At 40.3% G+C, this 18,835-nt stretch overlaps 1 protein-coding gene across 24 annotated transcripts in view; it reads left to right on the forward strand.

The window, feature by feature from the left end:
- Positions 1-18,835, forward strand: part of Epb41 (erythrocyte membrane protein band 4.1) — a 163,734-nt gene that overhangs the window by 109,226 nt on the left and 35,673 nt on the right. For 11 of the 24 annotated variants that reach the window (XR_008213912.1, XM_052718221.1, XM_052718214.1 and 8 more), the window contains exons 10-15: positions 813-910; positions 1,631-1,803; positions 10,286-10,467; positions 13,813-13,869; positions 14,027-14,068; positions 15,030-15,092. Coding sequence is in view for 23 of the 24 variants with exons in the window: in XM_052718221.1 (XP_052574181.1) it covers positions 813-910; positions 1,631-1,803; positions 10,286-10,467; positions 13,813-13,869; positions 14,027-14,068; positions 15,030-15,092 (615 nt within the window). In the remaining variant the exon portion in view is untranslated. The remainder of the gene's footprint in view (positions 1-812; positions 911-1,630; positions 1,804-10,285; positions 10,468-13,812; positions 13,870-14,026; positions 14,069-15,029; positions 15,093-18,835) is intronic. The other 13 variants (XM_052718215.1, XM_052718231.1, XM_052718233.1 and 10 more) reach the window with 7 other exon arrangements.

Below are 18,835 nucleotides of genomic sequence, written 5' to 3' on the forward strand. Positions count from 1 at the left end.
GTATGTGCATACACCGAGCATGCTGAGCACAGTCAATACTGTGATTCTTACTTGTCAGTGTTAAATGAAAAGAATCTAGGCTGGACAGGGAGGCACACCTTTAATTCCAGAGCCCTGAGATTACATAGCCAGGCTAGTCAGGGCATAGTGAGACCCTGCCTTTAGAAAAAAGAAAAAAGGAATCTGGTTTGAGACAAATGTTTAGCTCCCATTACTAATTCCTATTGCATCATAATAGTGACTGACTGGGGAAATGACTAGACGTCTCCCTCCCTGATTATTGAGTAATCTAAAGTTACAAATGAAGGTGTGTGCCTAAGGAAAAGCAGTTCTAGCAGTCAAGTTGATTAAAGTATGTCTCGTAAAGAATGCTTGTGTATGTGTTCTAAAAAAAAGATGCATAAGTAGTAGAAGATGTATTTCCTGGCCTTTTTGCTTTAGAAAAAGCTTCCCTCAGTGAACAGGCTTCTTTTAGTAAGAAAAAAAAATTTAATGTAACTTGTTTTTTAATTTTTAAAAATATTGTGTGTATGGATGTTTTGCCTGCATGTCTGTATACCACATGCATGTCTAGTACCCATGGAGGTCAGAAAAGGATGTTGGATCTCTGGGATATGGAGTAACAGATCATTGTTAGCCACCATGTGGGTTCTGGAAATTGAATGCCAGTCCTTTGGAACCACTGAGCCATCTCTCCAACCCCAAGATATTCTTTGTATTTAAAAACATCTCTGGTGGTATCATATTTCTCTGGCTCTGTGTCACTATAACCAAATAATACTTATGTTTTGTGTTTATTTGTATCTATATAGCAAGAACAATATGAAAGTACCATTGGCTTCAAGCTTCCCAGTTACCGTGCAGCTAAGAAATTATGGAAAGTGTGTGTGGAGCATCACACGTTTTTCAGGTATTGTTCTCACTCAGGTATTTCTCAAGGATACATTATTTGTGCACATTTATCTTGAACCTGCTGTTGAAAGTGTCTTCTCTGTAGGGCTGCCATTTTATTTAGCTCAGGTGAGAGAGAACCAAGGAGACTGATTAAGTAAAGTGAATCTAGTTCCCCCTCTTTTGGTTGGAAAGCATGCTGCAGCGATCCCAGAGTGCCTTTCCATGCACTGGAAAAGGACAGCAGAAGCGAGGGGTGAGACCTGGTGCTTGCTAGGGGCTCTAGTTGTTTTCACAGCAGCTGGACTCAGGCCTGGGCTTGGGTTGTTACAGTCCAGCCTCTTAATAGCTTTGTAGCCTTAAGCAAGTAACCTCTTCCTGGGATGTTTCAATATCCTGTATGACGAAATGATGAAAACATTTCAAGGATGTAGTGTAAAACCTCCAGTGCTATCAGGCATTTTGAAAACCATAATATCTTATCTATAGAGACTTAACAATGATTTTAATATAGGTCCCAACTAAACTAATTCTGGTTGCTTGAGATATGTCGTAGACTTACAATAAGGATTGCTTGACTAGAAATCGCTTAACTACTAAAAAAAAAAAAAAAACAAAAAAACCACAAGAATTTGGAAACATTTTTATTCTTGGTTGATTATTAGTTTTATAGTCACAATAATAAAATACTGAAATAAAATAATAAAATAACACAATTATTATGATTTTTCTCTCCCAGACTCACTTCTACAGACACCATTCCCAAAAGTAAATTTCTTGCCCTGGGATCTAAATTTCGGTACAGTGGCCGGACTCAAGCACAGACCAGGCAAGCCAGTGCTCTGATTGACAGGCCCGCCCCACACTTTGAGCGGACAGCAAGCAAACGGGCCTCCAGGAGCCTTGATGGAGGTTTGTGTTAGATATTACTGGGATCTTTAGAGAAAGATAAAGGAAGCACAAGGGGTTTTTGTTTGGTTGGTTTTGGTTTTGTTTTTGCATTGTTTTGAGACAAGAGCTTACTATATCTCAGACTGGCCTCAAGCTCCTTAGCCTCCTGTCCTGACCTCCTGAGTGCTGGGGTTACAAAGGTACCACAGTGCCCTCCTGGGAAGTATGGTTCCGATTTACAAAGAGCCTCAGTGGTAAAGTGAAGGTGATGCTACTGTCTGCTTCAGACCAAAGAGAACCAGGCTGGGGTGTCGCATGCCTTCAGCCCTGACACTCCCAGCACTCAGAGGCAGAAGCAGGTGGATCTCATGCCAGCCTGTTCCACACAGCGAGTTCCAGGCCAGCCAAGGCCACATAGGGAGACCTTGTCTCAGACATACAAACAAAAAAACTCAACAGCAGAGTTAAGAAAACCATCTTAAGAAAATGAGAAGTGAAGTTTCACTGCAGGGCAGCAAGGGACGAATATCAATAGACTTATCTAAGTATTTAACTCATTTTTTTACTTTGTTCAGACACTGGTTTTGCATTTCCTATGTGCCTGGTGTTCCCTGGAGATACTGCTGTGGGAATCAAACATGGCCTTTCTCTGCATGGAGTTTTCATTCCATAGGTAGAAATAGAAACAAAACAAAGTAACTTCAGGTAGTCATGAATGCTATGAAGAAGATAAAATGGGAAAAATGAGGTGCAAAATGTCCCCGAGTGGGGAGATGGAGGAGCTGTCTCAGATGAGGTAACCGGTTAAATTCAGAAGGTTCCCCAGAAGATGTCATTTAGTTGAGACCTGAACTGTGAGAAGTAACTAGCAATCCCCACATCCAGATGGAACACTCCAGATGAAGGAGTAGCAAGTGCATACTCCTGAAGGGAGGAATGAGCTTTGTCCGTCCCATAGAACTTTCTGTGCCAATGGGAACATGTGATGTTGATTCAGGTTCACTGTGTGGTTAAGGAACTGAAATGTGGCTGCTGCGGAGGAGCTAAGCTTTCCATCTGAGAAAAAAAGCAAAACCAAAACTGGATGTAACAGTTGTCTGGACAGCACAGATGTAAATTCTAGTAAACACAGGGAGAGGGGCGTTGGTGAGACGATGACTGCTTGCTCAAGTATTGTCCACGACTCAGGAAAGCAGTTAGGAATTCATTTGGCAGTAGAGCTGGCGGCACTGCTAATCAATTAAGTATTGGAAATGGCAAGGAAAAGAAAATCAAGTGTTATTCCGAGGTTTGATCCTTTAGTGGAAGGAGAGACCCCAGAAGGGAGCAGTCTGGGATATTGAGAAGCAAGGTTTCTGTTTTGTGTTAGCACTCAACCTCCATATCTTTGCTGTATTCATGGGATACTACTAGAGAGCTTGTTCCTTACCAAGCAAGACCCTGACCTCCACTTGAACTTCCATGTGAGGAGCTAGATTTTAAAGCTGTTTTTCATCTATGAAAACTGATGGTGGCCGGGCGGCGGTGGTGCATGCCTTTAATCCCAGCACTTGGGAGGCAGAGGCAGGCAGATCTCTGTGAGTTCAAGGCCAGCCTGGGCTACAAAGCGAGTTCCAGGAAAGGCGCAAAGCTACACAGAGAAACCCTGTCTCGAAAAACCAAAAAAAAGAAAAAAGAAAAGAAAAGAAAACGATGTTGGAAAGTCTCTGTGGCTTGCTGAGACATCACAAATAGTAACATGCAAAGAGTATGGACAAAAACCCAGGTCTGTCTGACACCATGTAACCTGCCTTCCCTCTACGGGGCATTTCAGGGCTGTATAGACACTGGGCCTGATGTACCATTTCTTTTACATGGTCAAAATTTAAAATTCAAGTGTTAATGGTCTTTGGTAAGTTAAACAAATTATAAAGCTTTATTTACAGAAACCATATGTATTGATTACCTAGATTTTTCTGAAGTCAAATGCTATATCACTTAGCTAGACCCAACTTTAAAGGTTTTTTTTTTCCTGTTATGTATTTTATTTTAAGCTATCCCAATTCATATCTTTACTTTTTTTCTTTTTGTTTTTCAAGACAGGGTTTCTCTGTGTAGCCCTAGCTGTCCTGGAACTTGCTTTGTAGACCAGGCTGCCTCAAACTCTGAGATCCTCCTACCTCTGCCTCTGGAGTGCTGGGATTAAAGATGTGCGTCCCACTGTGCCACAACTTTTCTTTACATTTTTATTGAAACATTTTTTTTCTCATTTCTTCAGATGGTTGTCTACTGATGTTTATCATTCTTACTTAGCTTTAGAATTTAAGCACTTTACCAAAGTCAGAAAGCTATTTAGAACTAGAAACAGAAGCCAGGACTGTCCTCTGTGATGTGTGCTTTAAAAATAAGATTTATTTTATTTTTAAGTATATGTAGGTGTGTGTGGTGATATTTGTGCTGAAATGTGGTGATATTTTAATTGTGCGTTAATAAATAAAGCTTGCCTGGAGATCAGGGAGAAAAAGCCAGCCATTTTAAGTAAGCAAGAAGTCAGGCAGCACACACTCTTAATCCCTTAGCAGGCAGGATCTCTGTGTGTTCAAGGCCACACTAGGAAACAGCCAGGCATGGTGACATACACCTTTAATCCCAGGAAGTGATGGCAAGAAACAGAAAGGTATATAAGGTGTGAAAACCAGGAATTAGAGGCTTTTTAAGCTTTTAGGCTTTTAGCAGCAGTTCAGCTGAGATCTCTTTGGATGAGGACTCAGAGGCTTCCAGTTTGAAGAAACAAGATCAGCTGAGAAGTTGGCAAGGTGAGGTTGGATGTGGCTTATGCTGTTCTCTGACCCCCAGATAAGTTTATTGGGGTGCACAGTATATCAACCACATGTGTGTTTGTGTGTGGTTATGGAACCATGAGTGTGGGTGCCCTGGGATGTCAGAAGAGGGCATTAGAGCCTCTGTATCTGGAGTTAGAGGTAGTGGTGAGCTGCCCGGTGTGGGTGATGGGAACAAAACTAGGCTGAGCTGTTCCTCTAGCCCCAACTGTGCTTTTTACTCCTTTCACTATTTTTATGTAGAAAGGAGAGAATGAAAGTTGCTAATAATTAATATTCATTGAGTACTTAATATTCTAGATATTACTCTAAGCCAGTGGTTCTCAACCTTCTGCGACCCTTTAGTACATTTCCTCACACTACTTCCTAACTGTAATTTTGCTACTGTTATGAATTGTAACATAAATAGTGTTGGAGACAGAAGTTTGTCAAAGGTCAGGGCCCACAGGTTGAGAACCACTGCTCTAAGCAGTTAAAGTCTTTTCCTATTGGGTTTACTCTCCTTTTACTTTGTTTTGACTTCTGTTATTATTGGGGTGGGGGTGCGTGTGGGTGTGGATGTGCTTATGCAACAACGTGAGTGTAGACACAAGAAGATTGTTACTGTGTATAGCAGGCCAGCTGGCACATGAGCTGCTAGGGATTCTGTCTGTTTCCTGAGAGCACAGAGATTACAGGTGCACACTGTTGTGCACAACTTCATGTAGATTCTAGGAATTTGAACTCAAGTCTTCACATTTGTGCAGCAAGCTATTTACACACCAAACCATTTTCCCAGCCCCCCACTTCCCTTTAAAAAATAGTTAGGGACAGGTGATGGTGGTGCACACACACCTTTAATCCCAGCACTTGGAGGCAGAGGCAGCTGGATCCCTGAGTTTGAAGCCAGCCTGGTCTACAGAGTAAGTTCTAGGACAGCCAGGAGACTTACAAAAGAGATGTAAAGTTTATAAGGTTGAGAAACATAAAAGCTTAAGTTGTTTATCTAAGAAAATGTTTTAAGGTCTAAAAAGATATTTTTAGGTTGGTAGTACAAGTTATGATAGAAAGTGGTTTAGAGGTATAAAATTTTGGACTCACCAAGATAGGATAGATAATAGAATACTTTCTCTGAATTTGCCAAATACAAATGGACTAGATATTGTGAATGTAATTCTTACCTGGTAATTGTTTTTATTGTATATAGTTTTACTGCATTAAGAGTTAAAACCTTACCTTTTTATCTAGATAAAAGGGGGGAATGTTGCAGGATATTCCATCACACTGTGAACCCCTAGTGTGTGTTTACATTAATTAAATAAAATCAAACTTGGATCAGGAAGTGGAACCAGTAACTACTTGACAAAAAGGAATCATAAAGACCAGAGGGAGTCTGGGAGAATAGAGAGTCGCAGAGGAAGTAGTAGGGAGGGACTTTGAATATGGCAGGCTTTTTTGGTTTGGCGGAGAAGGATGCTCTCTTTTTGAGACGCTGCAAAGAGGGAACATCAGCTAGTTGTTCCTCAACCTCTCTGAGCTAGCAGGTTTCCACCCCAGCCTCTGACTCCCGAGTCTCATTGATAAATAGAATGATAGAGATTTAGTCAAACACTGCATTTGGTGGCAGCAGCAGGAGGCGGATCCAGTGGGATGTAAAAGTCCTGCTGGACCTCTGCCTGAGAAGCAGGCCATAACTGCAGAGCCGTAGTTACTGGCTGAAATAGCAGTAGATTCAGGTGCAGCCGTTCTGCCAATGGAAAAACAGAAGCCAGGGCTGTTATACAGAGAAATCCTGTCCCCAAAACAAAACAAAACAAAAAATTAGGGCTGGAGAGATGTCTTGGCAGTTAAGAGCATGTAGTACTATTGCAGAAAATCTAAGTTCAGTTTCCAGCACCCACATCAGGCAGCTTACAACTGCCTGTAACTCTAGCTCCGGGGGATTCCAAACCTTCTTCTGGACTCTGCAGGTATCTGCACTCATGTGCACACACCCCACCACACACACACACACACACACATCAATACACATAATTAGAAAATAACAGCACCTCTTTCAAGTCTGCGTCTGTTCTTGTCAGCCAGCAGTGGCATGGTAACTGAAATCAGTGGTTCTGTGAGTTGTCAGCACCAGCACTTTGAGCAGACCCTTCAGAAGTGGAAGGCACTGACTTTTTAAAAAATTTTTAAATGATTTATTTATTTTTATTTTATGTACATTGGTGTTCTGCCGCGTGTTGTCTGTGTGAGGGTGTCAGATCCCCTGGAACTGGAGTTACAGACCGTTGTGAGTTGTCATGTGGGTTCTGGGAATTGAACCCAGGTCCCTTGGAAGAACAGCCAGAGCTCCTAACCACTGAACCATCTCTCCAGTCTGACATTGACTTTTTAAAGTTAAGTGTTCTTGATACAGACTTCAGAATCCTTAATAGCCAACAAATGAAATAATAATGCTAAAAACAGTTATCATTTTTCTTTTTCTTGGTGCAAAGGATCAAACCCAGGACCTTGGGCATGCCAGGCAAGTGCTCTGCCATTGAGCTATGTTCTGTTCCTGAATTAAAGTGTGCTCGCGCATGAGTGAGTGCTACAGTGGGTATGTTGTACAGTGCACATCGAGGCCAGAGGTTGACATCAAGTGCCTCCCATGACCACATTCCACCTATATTTTGAGACAGAGTCACTCACTGAACCTGGAGCTTACCAGTTTGGTAGGTTGGCTGGTTAGTGAACTCCAGGATCTGCTCCCCCACCCAGGACTGAGTTCACAGATGTGACTTAGCTGGTGCAGGGTGCTGAGGATCTGAACTCGGGTGCACCACGAGCACGTTACCAGCTGAGTCACCTCCCCAGCCCAGGCCAAAGCATCTTAAAAACAAATCACTAACATACTAATAAATGTTTAATTATACTTTAAATGAGCAAATTGTACAGTATGTAAATTATATCCCAATAAAGCTATGTTTTTTTTTTTAAACCAACCCTACCATATTTATTGTGATCTATAGTTTGCAGTCTCCTTACTGCAAAAATGAAGAAAATTTGCCTTTCTCCAGGGCTCCTAAGTGGTATCCTTCATTTGGCTTATATGCTGCTGTGTGTATAATTTTTGCCCAACATATTCTTAAGATAATATTAGCCTATAAAAGATAAATACAAGGACTGAAGTATGATCAAAGTTATTGAAATTTAGAGTTCATTAAATATTTTTCTATCTGTTGAGTATTCTTTCCCCAGCTCTCCTCTATAGTTAGTATTGTTCACATTCTAGAGATGAGGAAACTCAAGTCTCTTTTCCTAGCACCACTGTGTGTGGCTGAGCTTCACATGTGATGTTCAGGGTTCGGATCTTGCCTGTTTCTTATTGGTTTTCTTAGTGAGGGATGTTCACTGCAACTGGTGTTTTCCAGTTTCTGAACTCTTGCCACCTCTGTGTCTACCCATTAGTTTTTCTATTTGTGTCTACTTTCCCATACACAGTAGGAATGCTGGAGACATACATCATTTGGCTCTGCAGTATTAGTGTTGGATTAGAACCAAATTCATATGGCAAAATAGCACGTGTTGAAAGCCAGGGCTATGTTTCTGTGATTCCAGGCAGAGTTGAATCAATTCTTTGAGAGGAGGTGTGAATACACATGTAATATGAGGCTTGAACACAACTGTGAGAGAAATATTTTGTCATTTCCCTTGTTTTGTTAGGCTTGCTTTGCCATCTGCCACTCTTGCATTGACTAGCTGAGAGCACCCATTAGCAACGGGGACTTGCAGGCGGCCACAGATCTGTCACTTCGAGATGAAATAGGCTCTGTGTTTCTGCGGTTCTTCTGCTAGGCAGCCTCTGAGAAATTCCTTCTCTGGAGATCATTCAGGATAATAAGCATTTCTCTCTTTGTCATATGTATAAGATAGGTGTAACTTGCCATTTTTCAATTTGTTCTAGCTTAAAGAATTCCTTTGTTTTGCTTCATTTTTAAAGTTTATAAATCTAAATGTGTCAGAATAAATTATGTTCAGTAGTCTGAGGAGGAAAGAAAGTACATAATAAAATTGTGAGGTTTCCATCAAAGAGTATTAAAACTAAAAGTCTCAGTATAAGAAAGGATGATGGTCCTTTATCTGAAATATTAAGTCAGAGCTGCTGAGATGGCTCAGTGGGTAAAAGCACTTGGTATGCAAGCCTGAGAACCTGAGTTCAATCCCTGATCCCAAGTGGAAGGAAAGAATCAATTGCCCATGGGTTATTTTCTGACCTCCACACAGAGACACACTGGTAATAGACATTAAATACAATGTTAAAATGAAATATTAAAGCTGGATGTGATAGTGCACACCTTTAATCCCAGCACTCAGGAGGCAGAGGCAGACAGAGCTCTGAGAGTTCAAGGCCAGCCTGGTCTGCATACTGAGTTCTAGAACAGCCAGGGCTATGTAGAGAAGACCCTCAAACAAAAAAAAGTTAAATCACATTTTTAAAAAAACTTACTTTCTTAGACAGTGTCTAGTTAGTAAGGTTTATTACAAAATGTGTGGGCATTTTCTTTTAAACCCTAAAAGAAAAGAATGAAGATTAAAAACTGAAAAAAATGACTGTTTCTTGTTTTATTTTGTGATTTTGGGGGTAACCAGGGCCTGCTGCTTGCTAGGCAAGCAGTCTGTCACTGAGCTATAGCTTCAATCCCTATTTTGAACTAAATTACCTAAAGTATAGATGCCAAATAGTTCAAACCCAAGCAGCAATTAATTATGTGCAGAGGTTTTTATTGTCAGCCTGTATTGTGGATTCTCTCTGAAGTGGTCTAGGCAGGTGTCTCTGCTAACTAGTGTTTCTCAGCCTCAGCCACCTTTGCCTCTATGCACTAGATGTCAGCACCGCCTTTCTCTCTCCACCCCAGTTGTGACAACCAGAAACATCTCCAGACATTGTCAGAAGTGTCCTGGGGGAAAAATAAGCCCTGGTTGAGAGCCAGTGTTTTAAGTACTATAGAGAACAGGCTGGAAGACATTGGTAAGGTGGGGAGGGGCTCAAATAGTTGATGCTTTGTTTTTGGATGAAAGAAGTTTTGAATTAATGTTAATCAGATGATTTATTAAAGGAGAATGTCTGGCTCAAAGATTTGCCTTCACACACATAAAACAGTAGTAGTGCCTGTCTATCAGAAGACTTCACAAAAAACAACGAAACAAAAATAACAGACTTCATTTTCCCCCTTAAATTAGATGTTTAGGTTCCTGAAACCATCTAAAAATAAACAGATACTTAATTCAAAAAGGCTTATTGGGAGAGCCATCCTGAATCTACCCTTCATTGTAAGTTTGTTTTTTAACTAACAGATTATAAATTAAATGGTTTTGATTTCTTTTTTTTTTTTTCTGGGCACAGTGGCCCACACTTTTATTTTTTATTTTTTTCTTTTCTGAAGCTGAGGACCAAACCCAGGACCACTGAGCTAAATCCCCAACCCTTGATTTCTTTTTTCAGTCTTCTCCCAAATTCAGCATTTATGAGACAGACATTAGGATGTTCTAGTTTCTCTGTTGAGGATGCCTTTGTCTTGTTGCCAGAAGCTACCTCAAAAAGCATTAATGATTTGTATTTGCCTTCTGTAGGATAGATACAGGATTCACAGCGTCACTCTGTGACGTAAGGTCAGAACAGTGGCACTTGCCTTCACCTAGTCTTCCATCTCCTTTTCCTCACATAGCAGCAGCTGCTGAGTCCACAGACCGAAGTCCTCGGCCCACGTCTGCACCAGCCATTGCTCAGAGTCAGGTCACAGAAGGGCCGGGCGTCAAAAAGACCCCGAAGGAGGCTGCGAAGGCTGAAGTGAAGGGGGAAGAAGAGCCGTCTGAGCAGGCTGAGCCTGAGCCCACAGAAGCGTGGAAGGTATGTCTTAGAAACCTGACGTCAGCTAGTGTGCGTGCTGAGTTACAGATGTTTTCAGAGCAACAGAATTTTACAGATTCCCATCATAGTTGCCTTTTCTCATTGTTTCCAAAAGAAATCATCTCTCGTTAACCTCTTGTATGTTTTTGTAGAATTTGATTTCCAAAGAATAGATACTGCATAAAGCACATTTATATAGCTATTTAAATCTTTTCTAAATTTTTTAGGATTCTTTTTTATTTTATGTGTATGAATGTTTTGCTTGAATTTATGTCTGTGTACCATGTGCATGTCTTGTGCCCTCAGAGGTCAGAAGAAGGCATGGATCCCCTGGAACTAGAGTCACAGTGTGAGCCACCATATAGGTGCTGAGAATCAAACCCAGGTCCTCTGAAAGGGCAGCCAGTGCTGTTAACTGCTGAGCCGTCTCTCCAGCCCAGTTTTTTTAGAAAGCACACAGCTAGATACGGGGAAGATCTGTTGTGTGGGAGAAGTTATGCTGCTGAGTTGAGTATACCCATAGTCACTGCACTGAGCTGAAAAGTTAACCAGTTAATTAGCGAATCTCCCAGAAATCATAACTGGGCTGCTCATTTTTTTATATGTACAAGCTTTTAAAATGACGTCTACACAGTGCTAGCTTAGGTCTGTTTAAGTAGATGCAGGTCTCACTTGTGAAGAGACTATGAGAAATGGCCTTCATAAAAATGATATTTTCACTGCCTGGCAGTGGTGGCGCACACCTTTAATCCCAGCACTCAGGAGACAGAGGCAGGCTCGAGGCCAGCTTGGTCTACAGAGGGAGTTCCGAGACAGGGCAGCCAGAGCTCTTACACAGAGAAACCCTGTCTCAAAAAACAAACAACAACGGAAAAAACAAACAAACAAACAAAAAACGACCTTTTTGTTAAGGCCTTAGGAAAAGCACCTTCTCTTTTGCATACAGATAGCATGCAGATCAGGCCTGGTTTTTTTGGAGCCAGACCGATATCTGGTTTAACATAGGACAGTGGACAGCTGTTATTTAAAAAAAAAAAAAACAACTGTTAAATAGTACATACAGATTCTCTGCCTTTGAGTAAATGAATGGTAGGTGTTTGATTTTTGTAACCAGCCTGGTGTCCATGACATTAGTCTTCAGGCTCTGTGTGGCCTTTGAATACCTGCTTAGTTTTTAATGTTGGAATATATCAGCTAGCACTTCCGACTGTGTTGGCTGTTGAAACTGTTACGTCTTCCTGAATGGCTGATGCCTCTGATCTTCTGCTGTCTCACTAGTTCTCCTTTTGCCCATAAAACATGCAGGTACTTCACAAATAGGTTCCTTTGGCTCTTGGAGCTTTGACAGAATGAAATGGGTTTTCTATGTTTCCCAGGCTAGCCTTGAACTCCTGCACTCACAAAATCCTCCTGCCTTGTTCTCCCTAGTAGCTGGGTCTATAGGTATGTGCCACTGCTCCCTTCTTTTTTACTTTAATTCTTAAACTGAAGTGGTGGCTCTCCATTTTCTGCTGCTAGATTACTAAGGACCCAGAAGGACGTTATTGTTTAAACAAGGAACTTAAGCTTTATGAAATAATTTTAAACTAGTATTTACGGAGTATATATATTTCTATGAAGGCATTATGTCTGTTTTAATTTGAGAATGGTGGCACATGTCTGTAATTCCAGATATTGGGAAATGGAGTTGGATGCCAGCCCAGGCTACACAGTGAAACTCTGTCTCAAAAACAAACAAACCAACCAAAAACAGACATTTTCTTTATTTTATTACTTAAGAAAAGTTAAGCTCAGACAAGTGAATTAACTTGTTCCCTGGGATCTAGAGCAGAATGACCCAATTGTTAATTACTCCTGGTAGTTAAAAGTGTAATGGTTGGGCCAGGCGATGGTGGCGTGCGCCTTTAATCCCAGCACTTGGGAGGCAGAGGCAGGCGGATCTCTGTGAGTTCAAGGCCAGCCTGGTCTACAGAGTGAGTTCCGGGACAGCCCGAACTGTTTCACAGAGAAATCCTGTCTTGAAAAACAAACAAACGAAAGTGTCATGGTTGGATGTGCGTATATGTTTGGCGGTTTAGCAAAGTCTGATATTACCTAATGGTTTTTATATTCAACCTAGGGGAAATAGCACAGTGACATTGTTCTCCAGAGCAATGCTGCTTTGTTAAAAGAATATGTCAAAAATCACAAGTTGATGAGGTTCTATAAAAATTGAGTAATAAAACAAAACTGATTTAACCCTTAGAAAAGACAATTCGGTTTCTAAATTTGAAATAGCTGCTACCGCATGCAGCGCTCACTCCATTGTGTTTCCTCATCATAATCGGGTTTTTGAATAATTACTCCAGTTTCTGCATGTAAGATGGTTATTTTTAGAGGTACTCCAAAGATACACAGGCATCCCTAGGATAGTATTCCTCTGCTACTACTAAGCATAAATCTTGCCCGTCTGCCAAGCTGTGGTTCCAGCTTCCTAGAGAGGAGACTGGAATGTTGGATGCTGCAGCCAACGTGGAAGTAGTTGCATCTATCAGTTACAATTTGTGTGTAATTTATTTTGATATGTTCTTTTTCGATAAAGTGAAGAGTAAAATCATCTCCTTAAATGTATTGAACAACTAATAGGCTCCTTTGTATTTACCTGTTTGGTGCCTTACATGCTTTATTATATGTGTTTTAACTATAAAAACTATTTCTATCATGTATATTGCACATTTATATCTCTACTTATAAATCTGTTCTTAAATATGATTTAAGTACTCCTAGGGCTGGGAAGATGACTCAGTGGATCAAGTGTTTGCTTGAGTTCAAATCCTCAGAACCCTCACAAAAAGCCAGATGCAGTAACACTTGTGTCTGGAATCTCAATCCACCCCTACTGAGAGAAGGGAGGTAGAATCAGGAAAATATGACATACATCTCAGTGGACAAGAGAAACCCTGTCTTAAGCAAGGTAGAAGGTGCAAACTGACACCTGAGATTGTCTTCTGACCTCCACGCTCTCTCTCTCATCAGAATACTTCTAGGTCATAAACAAGAGCATATGGCTTAGTATTAAGGCTAGATTATTGCTTTAGTGGGTACTTTTTTTTAGTAAATAAGTATTAAAATGTTTTTTCATCAGTAGAATGATTAACTCAGCTTTCCTTTTTGGTAATTTGGCTATCCATATTCCCTCTTCAGCCTTGAAACTGTGATGGTGAGCTAACAGTCCGCACTGGGAGTAAAGCTTCCTGCTGTGGTGGTCCTTCTTCAGTGTACTTCACCCCCAGCTTCATGAAGCTGTTTGCTATTCACGGAAGCTGCTAACCTAAACCGTTTAACTATTTTATTTCTTAAATGTAGGTGGAAAAACCCCACACCGAGGTCACAGTACCTACCTCAAATGGTGACCAAACACAGGTTTGTGCCAACAGGCCACTTGCCCCTTTCCCCTTCTACCCCTCAATTTTTGATTCTCTCCCATTCCTCTTTAAAAATAAATAAAAGGTTCAAGCAAACTTCAATGAGCCAATATTTTATTTTATTTTTTTTTCTTTATTGAATTGTGGCAAAACAGAAGCTTGCAGAAAAGCCTGAAGATCTGATAAGAATGAGGAAGGTTAGCCATTTTCTGCTTTCCCACTACTACGCCATCATTTCACCCGTGCTGATTAGTGTGTTAAAAAGACAGTGGTCCAGCCCTTGAGTTTTCTCCACCAGGAATTACTTCGATATGTGGGGAACCTTCAAACAGTGGAGTTGTGATGTGCATTTACACACACGTATATGCACACAAAGACATTAGAACCTTGGACTGTTTATTGACAGGCTTTATCAAAGTAAGCTTTCAGCAGAGAAGTATCTTAATATTGTGAAGGGGGCAGACCTACCTTTCATGTTCAGACTTTACAGGAACTTTCCCAATGGCATCATACTATTAGACCCATTATCATTTTATATACATTTATCACTAAAGCAATCATAGCAGCAACTTCCAGAATTAACAGGGTGAGTTTAACTGCTGCGTGTTTATTTCCCACCTCAGAGTGGGATGAACCTGTTCTTACTGGATATACTTGTTACCTGATTAAATACAGAACACTGTAGAGATCCAGATATTGCAGTATTCATAAGTATAAAACTCTCCAAAAAGCTAAGTTTTTTTTTTTTTACAGCATTTCTCCACTCCATGATACATGGTGTTCAAAGCTTTTGATATATATGTGTGTATATATATATCATATGTATATGGGTAATATTCAAATAGCTCAATTTCAAAAACAAACATAAAACAGCTTATTATGTTAGAAGCTATGAAGCCAGGAGCACTGTCTATTTAAATAACATCATCACAGCTTTCCATTGTTTGCAAACAAGGTCATCCATTCTTTTCTGGTAACCATGCTCTCTGTGTGTCCTTGTAGTTCTGTGACCATTTCATGTTGGCATATGCTGCATTGCAGACATTTACTTTTAACTGGTTTTTTTGTTTGTTTGTTTGCCAATTTGCAGTTCGTTCCCCCGCAAGAACAACATTTTAATTTTTTATGCTTCTGTTTTTCCCCCTTTCATTTTCACAGAAAAAGAGAGAGAGACTAGATGGTGAAAACATTTATATCAGACATAGCAATTTAATGTTGGAGGTTTGTATGAACTTGAAGCTTATTTCAGTTGGTTGCCTGGAACCTTCTGCAGTCTTTGCTGATCCCCTTCATCCTATGCTGCGTTTGGTTTTGCATGACACTGCATGTGAGATTTTTAGGTTTAAAGTGCTTTTGCATGTCGGTAAACATGAAGATACGCAATCATCTCTCCTAACTTAGAGTTTCATCTCTCATACTATCTAGAGAAATATATGATTGGAACTGTCTCTCCCTGTCATGGTTCTGCTGTTTTACCCCCTTTCAGAACATTCAAATATCAAGTTTCTTGAATTTTCCAAGAGTATAATCTCTCAATGTCCCAAGAAACAAATTTGCACTCTTCTTCCTTTTTTCCTGAACTGAGAAGAGTATCAACAAAAGAGGCAAAGTGGTCACGATTGATAAGGGCTTACCCATTGGAGATAGCAAAACATTGCTAAAGAAAGTTGGAAGGAAAAGGAAGAAACAAGAAAGAAGCAAGCCCAGCATTTGAGGGTGGTTACTGTAGGCTTAACCATAAAAGCAAGCTTGTGAGTGGTGTGTTTTTTTTTTTTTTTTTAATGAAAACATTGAAGTCAGGAAATGTCAGTACTTTCTCCATGGCCAGAGAGCTGGTAAGTTGGTAAAGCTGGGATTTGACATAGGAGTTTTATGATTGATTTTTTTTTTTTTTTTGGTTTTTCGAGACAGGGTTTCTCTGTGTAGCTTTGCGCCTTTCCTGGAACTCACTCTGTAGTCCAGGCTGGCCTCGAACTCACAGAGATCCGCCTGGCTCTGCCTCCCGAGTGCTGGGATTAAAGACGTGCGCCACCACCGCCCGGCGAGTTTTATGATTTTTAATGACAGTTTTCTTCTCAGAAAGAGTAGCATATAGGAGTCCTAAGGTTCTTTTCCTATTACATTCAGCAGTGGCCAGATTTTTTTGCCTCAGTTTGTATACTTTATCTAGTCTGGAGCTATATGCTGGATGTGAAATGTAAAACCAATTTGGAGATTAGAAGAACTCCATGAGAAAAATTAAGGAAATTGGAGTTAGTCTCTATGAAAGAAAGGCAGACTCCTGTATAGAAATTGAAGACTATGTACTATAACAACTCAAGGCAGAACCTAAAGAAATGAATATAAACTCTTTCCTCACAGGGATTGAACTTCCCTGTGAAGGGAACAGCAGACATGGTTTCTGCTTGCAGGAAGCTTCCAGAGTGGGGAGCTGAGGGGAGGATTAAAACTGAGTGAAGAGCAATGCCACAGTGCAGCTGTGAAGGAAGACTGTGAGAGGTAACACTGTGCTTTGCTCCAGGCGGTCTGCTCTAGAGTAGGCCAGGGCTCTATGAAGGTAACCTGTTCAATAGCCTTCTTGCCTTGGCCTCTTGAAGGCATTGCAGGTGTGCGCTGATGTATCCATGAGATAGTATTGATTGAGACCTGAAAGAAGAGCCGTGTATTCAATATATACAATCTGAGAGGTTGAAGAAACTTTAAAAAATGGAGCTCTTGTCAGGCACAGTGGGACATCTTTAATCCCCACACCTGGGAGGCTGAGACAGGAAGATCAGGGAGTCAAGGTCATTCTCAGCTTTATATTTTAAGGCCAGTTTGGGCTACATAAGACCTAGTCTCACAACAAAAACAAAACAAAACAAAAAATCAACAAAAAGGCCAAATTTTGCATATATATATATACATATATACATATATATGTGTATGTATATATATATTTGTCGTTACTGATTGGCCTATAAAGATTATTTAATCTCATTTCATTTTTTTCATTTTTTTGTTGATAACTATATTTCGAGTATCTGCTATATAAGGTACTTATATAAGGTACTTTAATGTAAATAATAAAAAATTATGGATGGCCTTCATTAATTGCATATTGAATGATAGACACAATGCCAAGTGCTTTACATATATTTGTCTCATATAACAAAATATTTCTAAGACCAGACTCTTGAGTATTTCAAACTTGGAAACGGGACGTCTCTGTCTTAGCCCATATCTGAGGCCTGCATGGTCTTGTCTTTGGAGATTAGGAAGGACAAACCATGCCAGTGATCACTACTTCTTGGTGTGACACCTCCCCACTCTAAATGCACATTCCCTGAACCTGCTGTGCCAATCATATATTTGTCATGTGTTCCACGAGGTGTGTTGTGGCTTCTGAGACTCAAAAAATTCCTGTTATGCTGTGTTTTTTTCTGAGAGCCCTGGGAGGAGATTTCTTAATAAGTGTGTGTTTGGAATTTAAAACTACTAACTGCTTTTTGAGAACATTTTACATTTAACAAAGTGTTTGGTTTTATTGCTGCTAAAATCACAAGATGATAGCCCTCAAAAATTATCTAACCTGACTGAACATAACCTGACATAATTTGACTGTCATTCCTTAGTTTTTGTAAAAAGTGCCCCCAAGGAACTTCTCTTAAGTTATCTGTCGCTCTGGCAGGTTTTTTCTTTTCTTTCTTTCTTTTTTTTTTTTAAGCATCCCTTCCCTCCTTCTCTTATCACACCCCCACTAATGCTTTGTTCTGGCACAAATAAGGTCGAGTTCATTTTTAGATCTGCCGCCTCCTCCTCCAGCTCCCAGAGAGAACCTGTAGCAACTGTCTATGACAAATTCTATTTGGAACAGGTCCCTTTGAGATCTTAATTTTATTCTGTGCCCCCACAGGTTTCCAACAAAGCCAGCTAAGAAGGATGGAGAAAGCTCCCTCAGAAACTATCAGTTTTATTGAAAAATGTATTTTTCTCAGGTTCCAAACCAATCAGAAGCTAGGCAAGAAGAGCTACAAATCAGCAGCCTCAGCTCAGGCTGGGTCAGAATTATATTTGTCATGGCATCTCTTCGTTGTTTTTGTTTTGCCTTGTTTGTACTTTTAAACATCATAAATGTGTTCAGTTGTTCTTGGCCAAAACAGATTTAACATCAGTCAGGACCTGGGTCACACTCTCATAAGCCTGATGGGTCTCAGTTGCTCAGCCCAAGAGCTTGTACATGCTTTTCTTCAGCTGGTAACGACCCTCCTTGCTCTCAGCTATGACAGGCATCCCCCCAGGGAAGCTCATGTTCCTGAGATACACTCACATTTCTTCTTATTGAGCAAGCAATGCTCTTTGTGGGGAGCTGCAGTTACTTTTGGGGTTAGTTTTCTCTCTGCTCTCAAAGCAAATACACATGGGTCAGTCCTACAAAAACGGAAAGAAAAGAGGCTAGTTCATGAGTTTTGGAAGGAGCAGCCCCAGGGTCCAGATGTCACGTGAGTCCCTGGGTTTTCTATTGTTTTCTCCTTGATAGTGACTTGAAGAAAGTTTTATTTAGTTAAGATCTTTCTTGCCTACAGAAAAAAAAACTTGTAAACACATTTTGATCCAAAAAAAATTCCATTTTATTTTGTTTTTATTTTTGTTTTCCAAAATGAAATTATTTCCCACAACGCCAAAAATAGATGAATCCCAAAGTTCACACACGTGTGGGGAGGTCTGTTTAGCATCATGCTTTTCTTAGATACAATGTTGCCCTGGTGGGAAATAAACACAAGATTGTTTTATATCTTCAGGCTCCAGCTATTGTGACCTGAAACTCAAACTTTTGAGGTTTTCTCTCTCTGTGTGTGTGTGTGTGTGTGTGTGTGTGTGTATTGTTAGACAAAGAACATTTGAGTCTTTGTTTTCAAGTTAAATTTATCAGACTGCTTTTCGTCTGATGTCCTTCATAAAAAAAAAAAAAAACATGTATCTCT

The sequence above is a fragment of the Peromyscus californicus genome, unplaced genomic scaffold (genome assembly GCF_007827085.1).
Source record: "Peromyscus californicus insignis strain IS unplaced genomic scaffold, ASM782708v3 Scaffold_5__1_contigs__length_169319896, whole genome shotgun sequence".
Taxonomy (NCBI): Eukaryota; Metazoa; Chordata; class Mammalia; order Rodentia; family Cricetidae; genus Peromyscus; species Peromyscus californicus.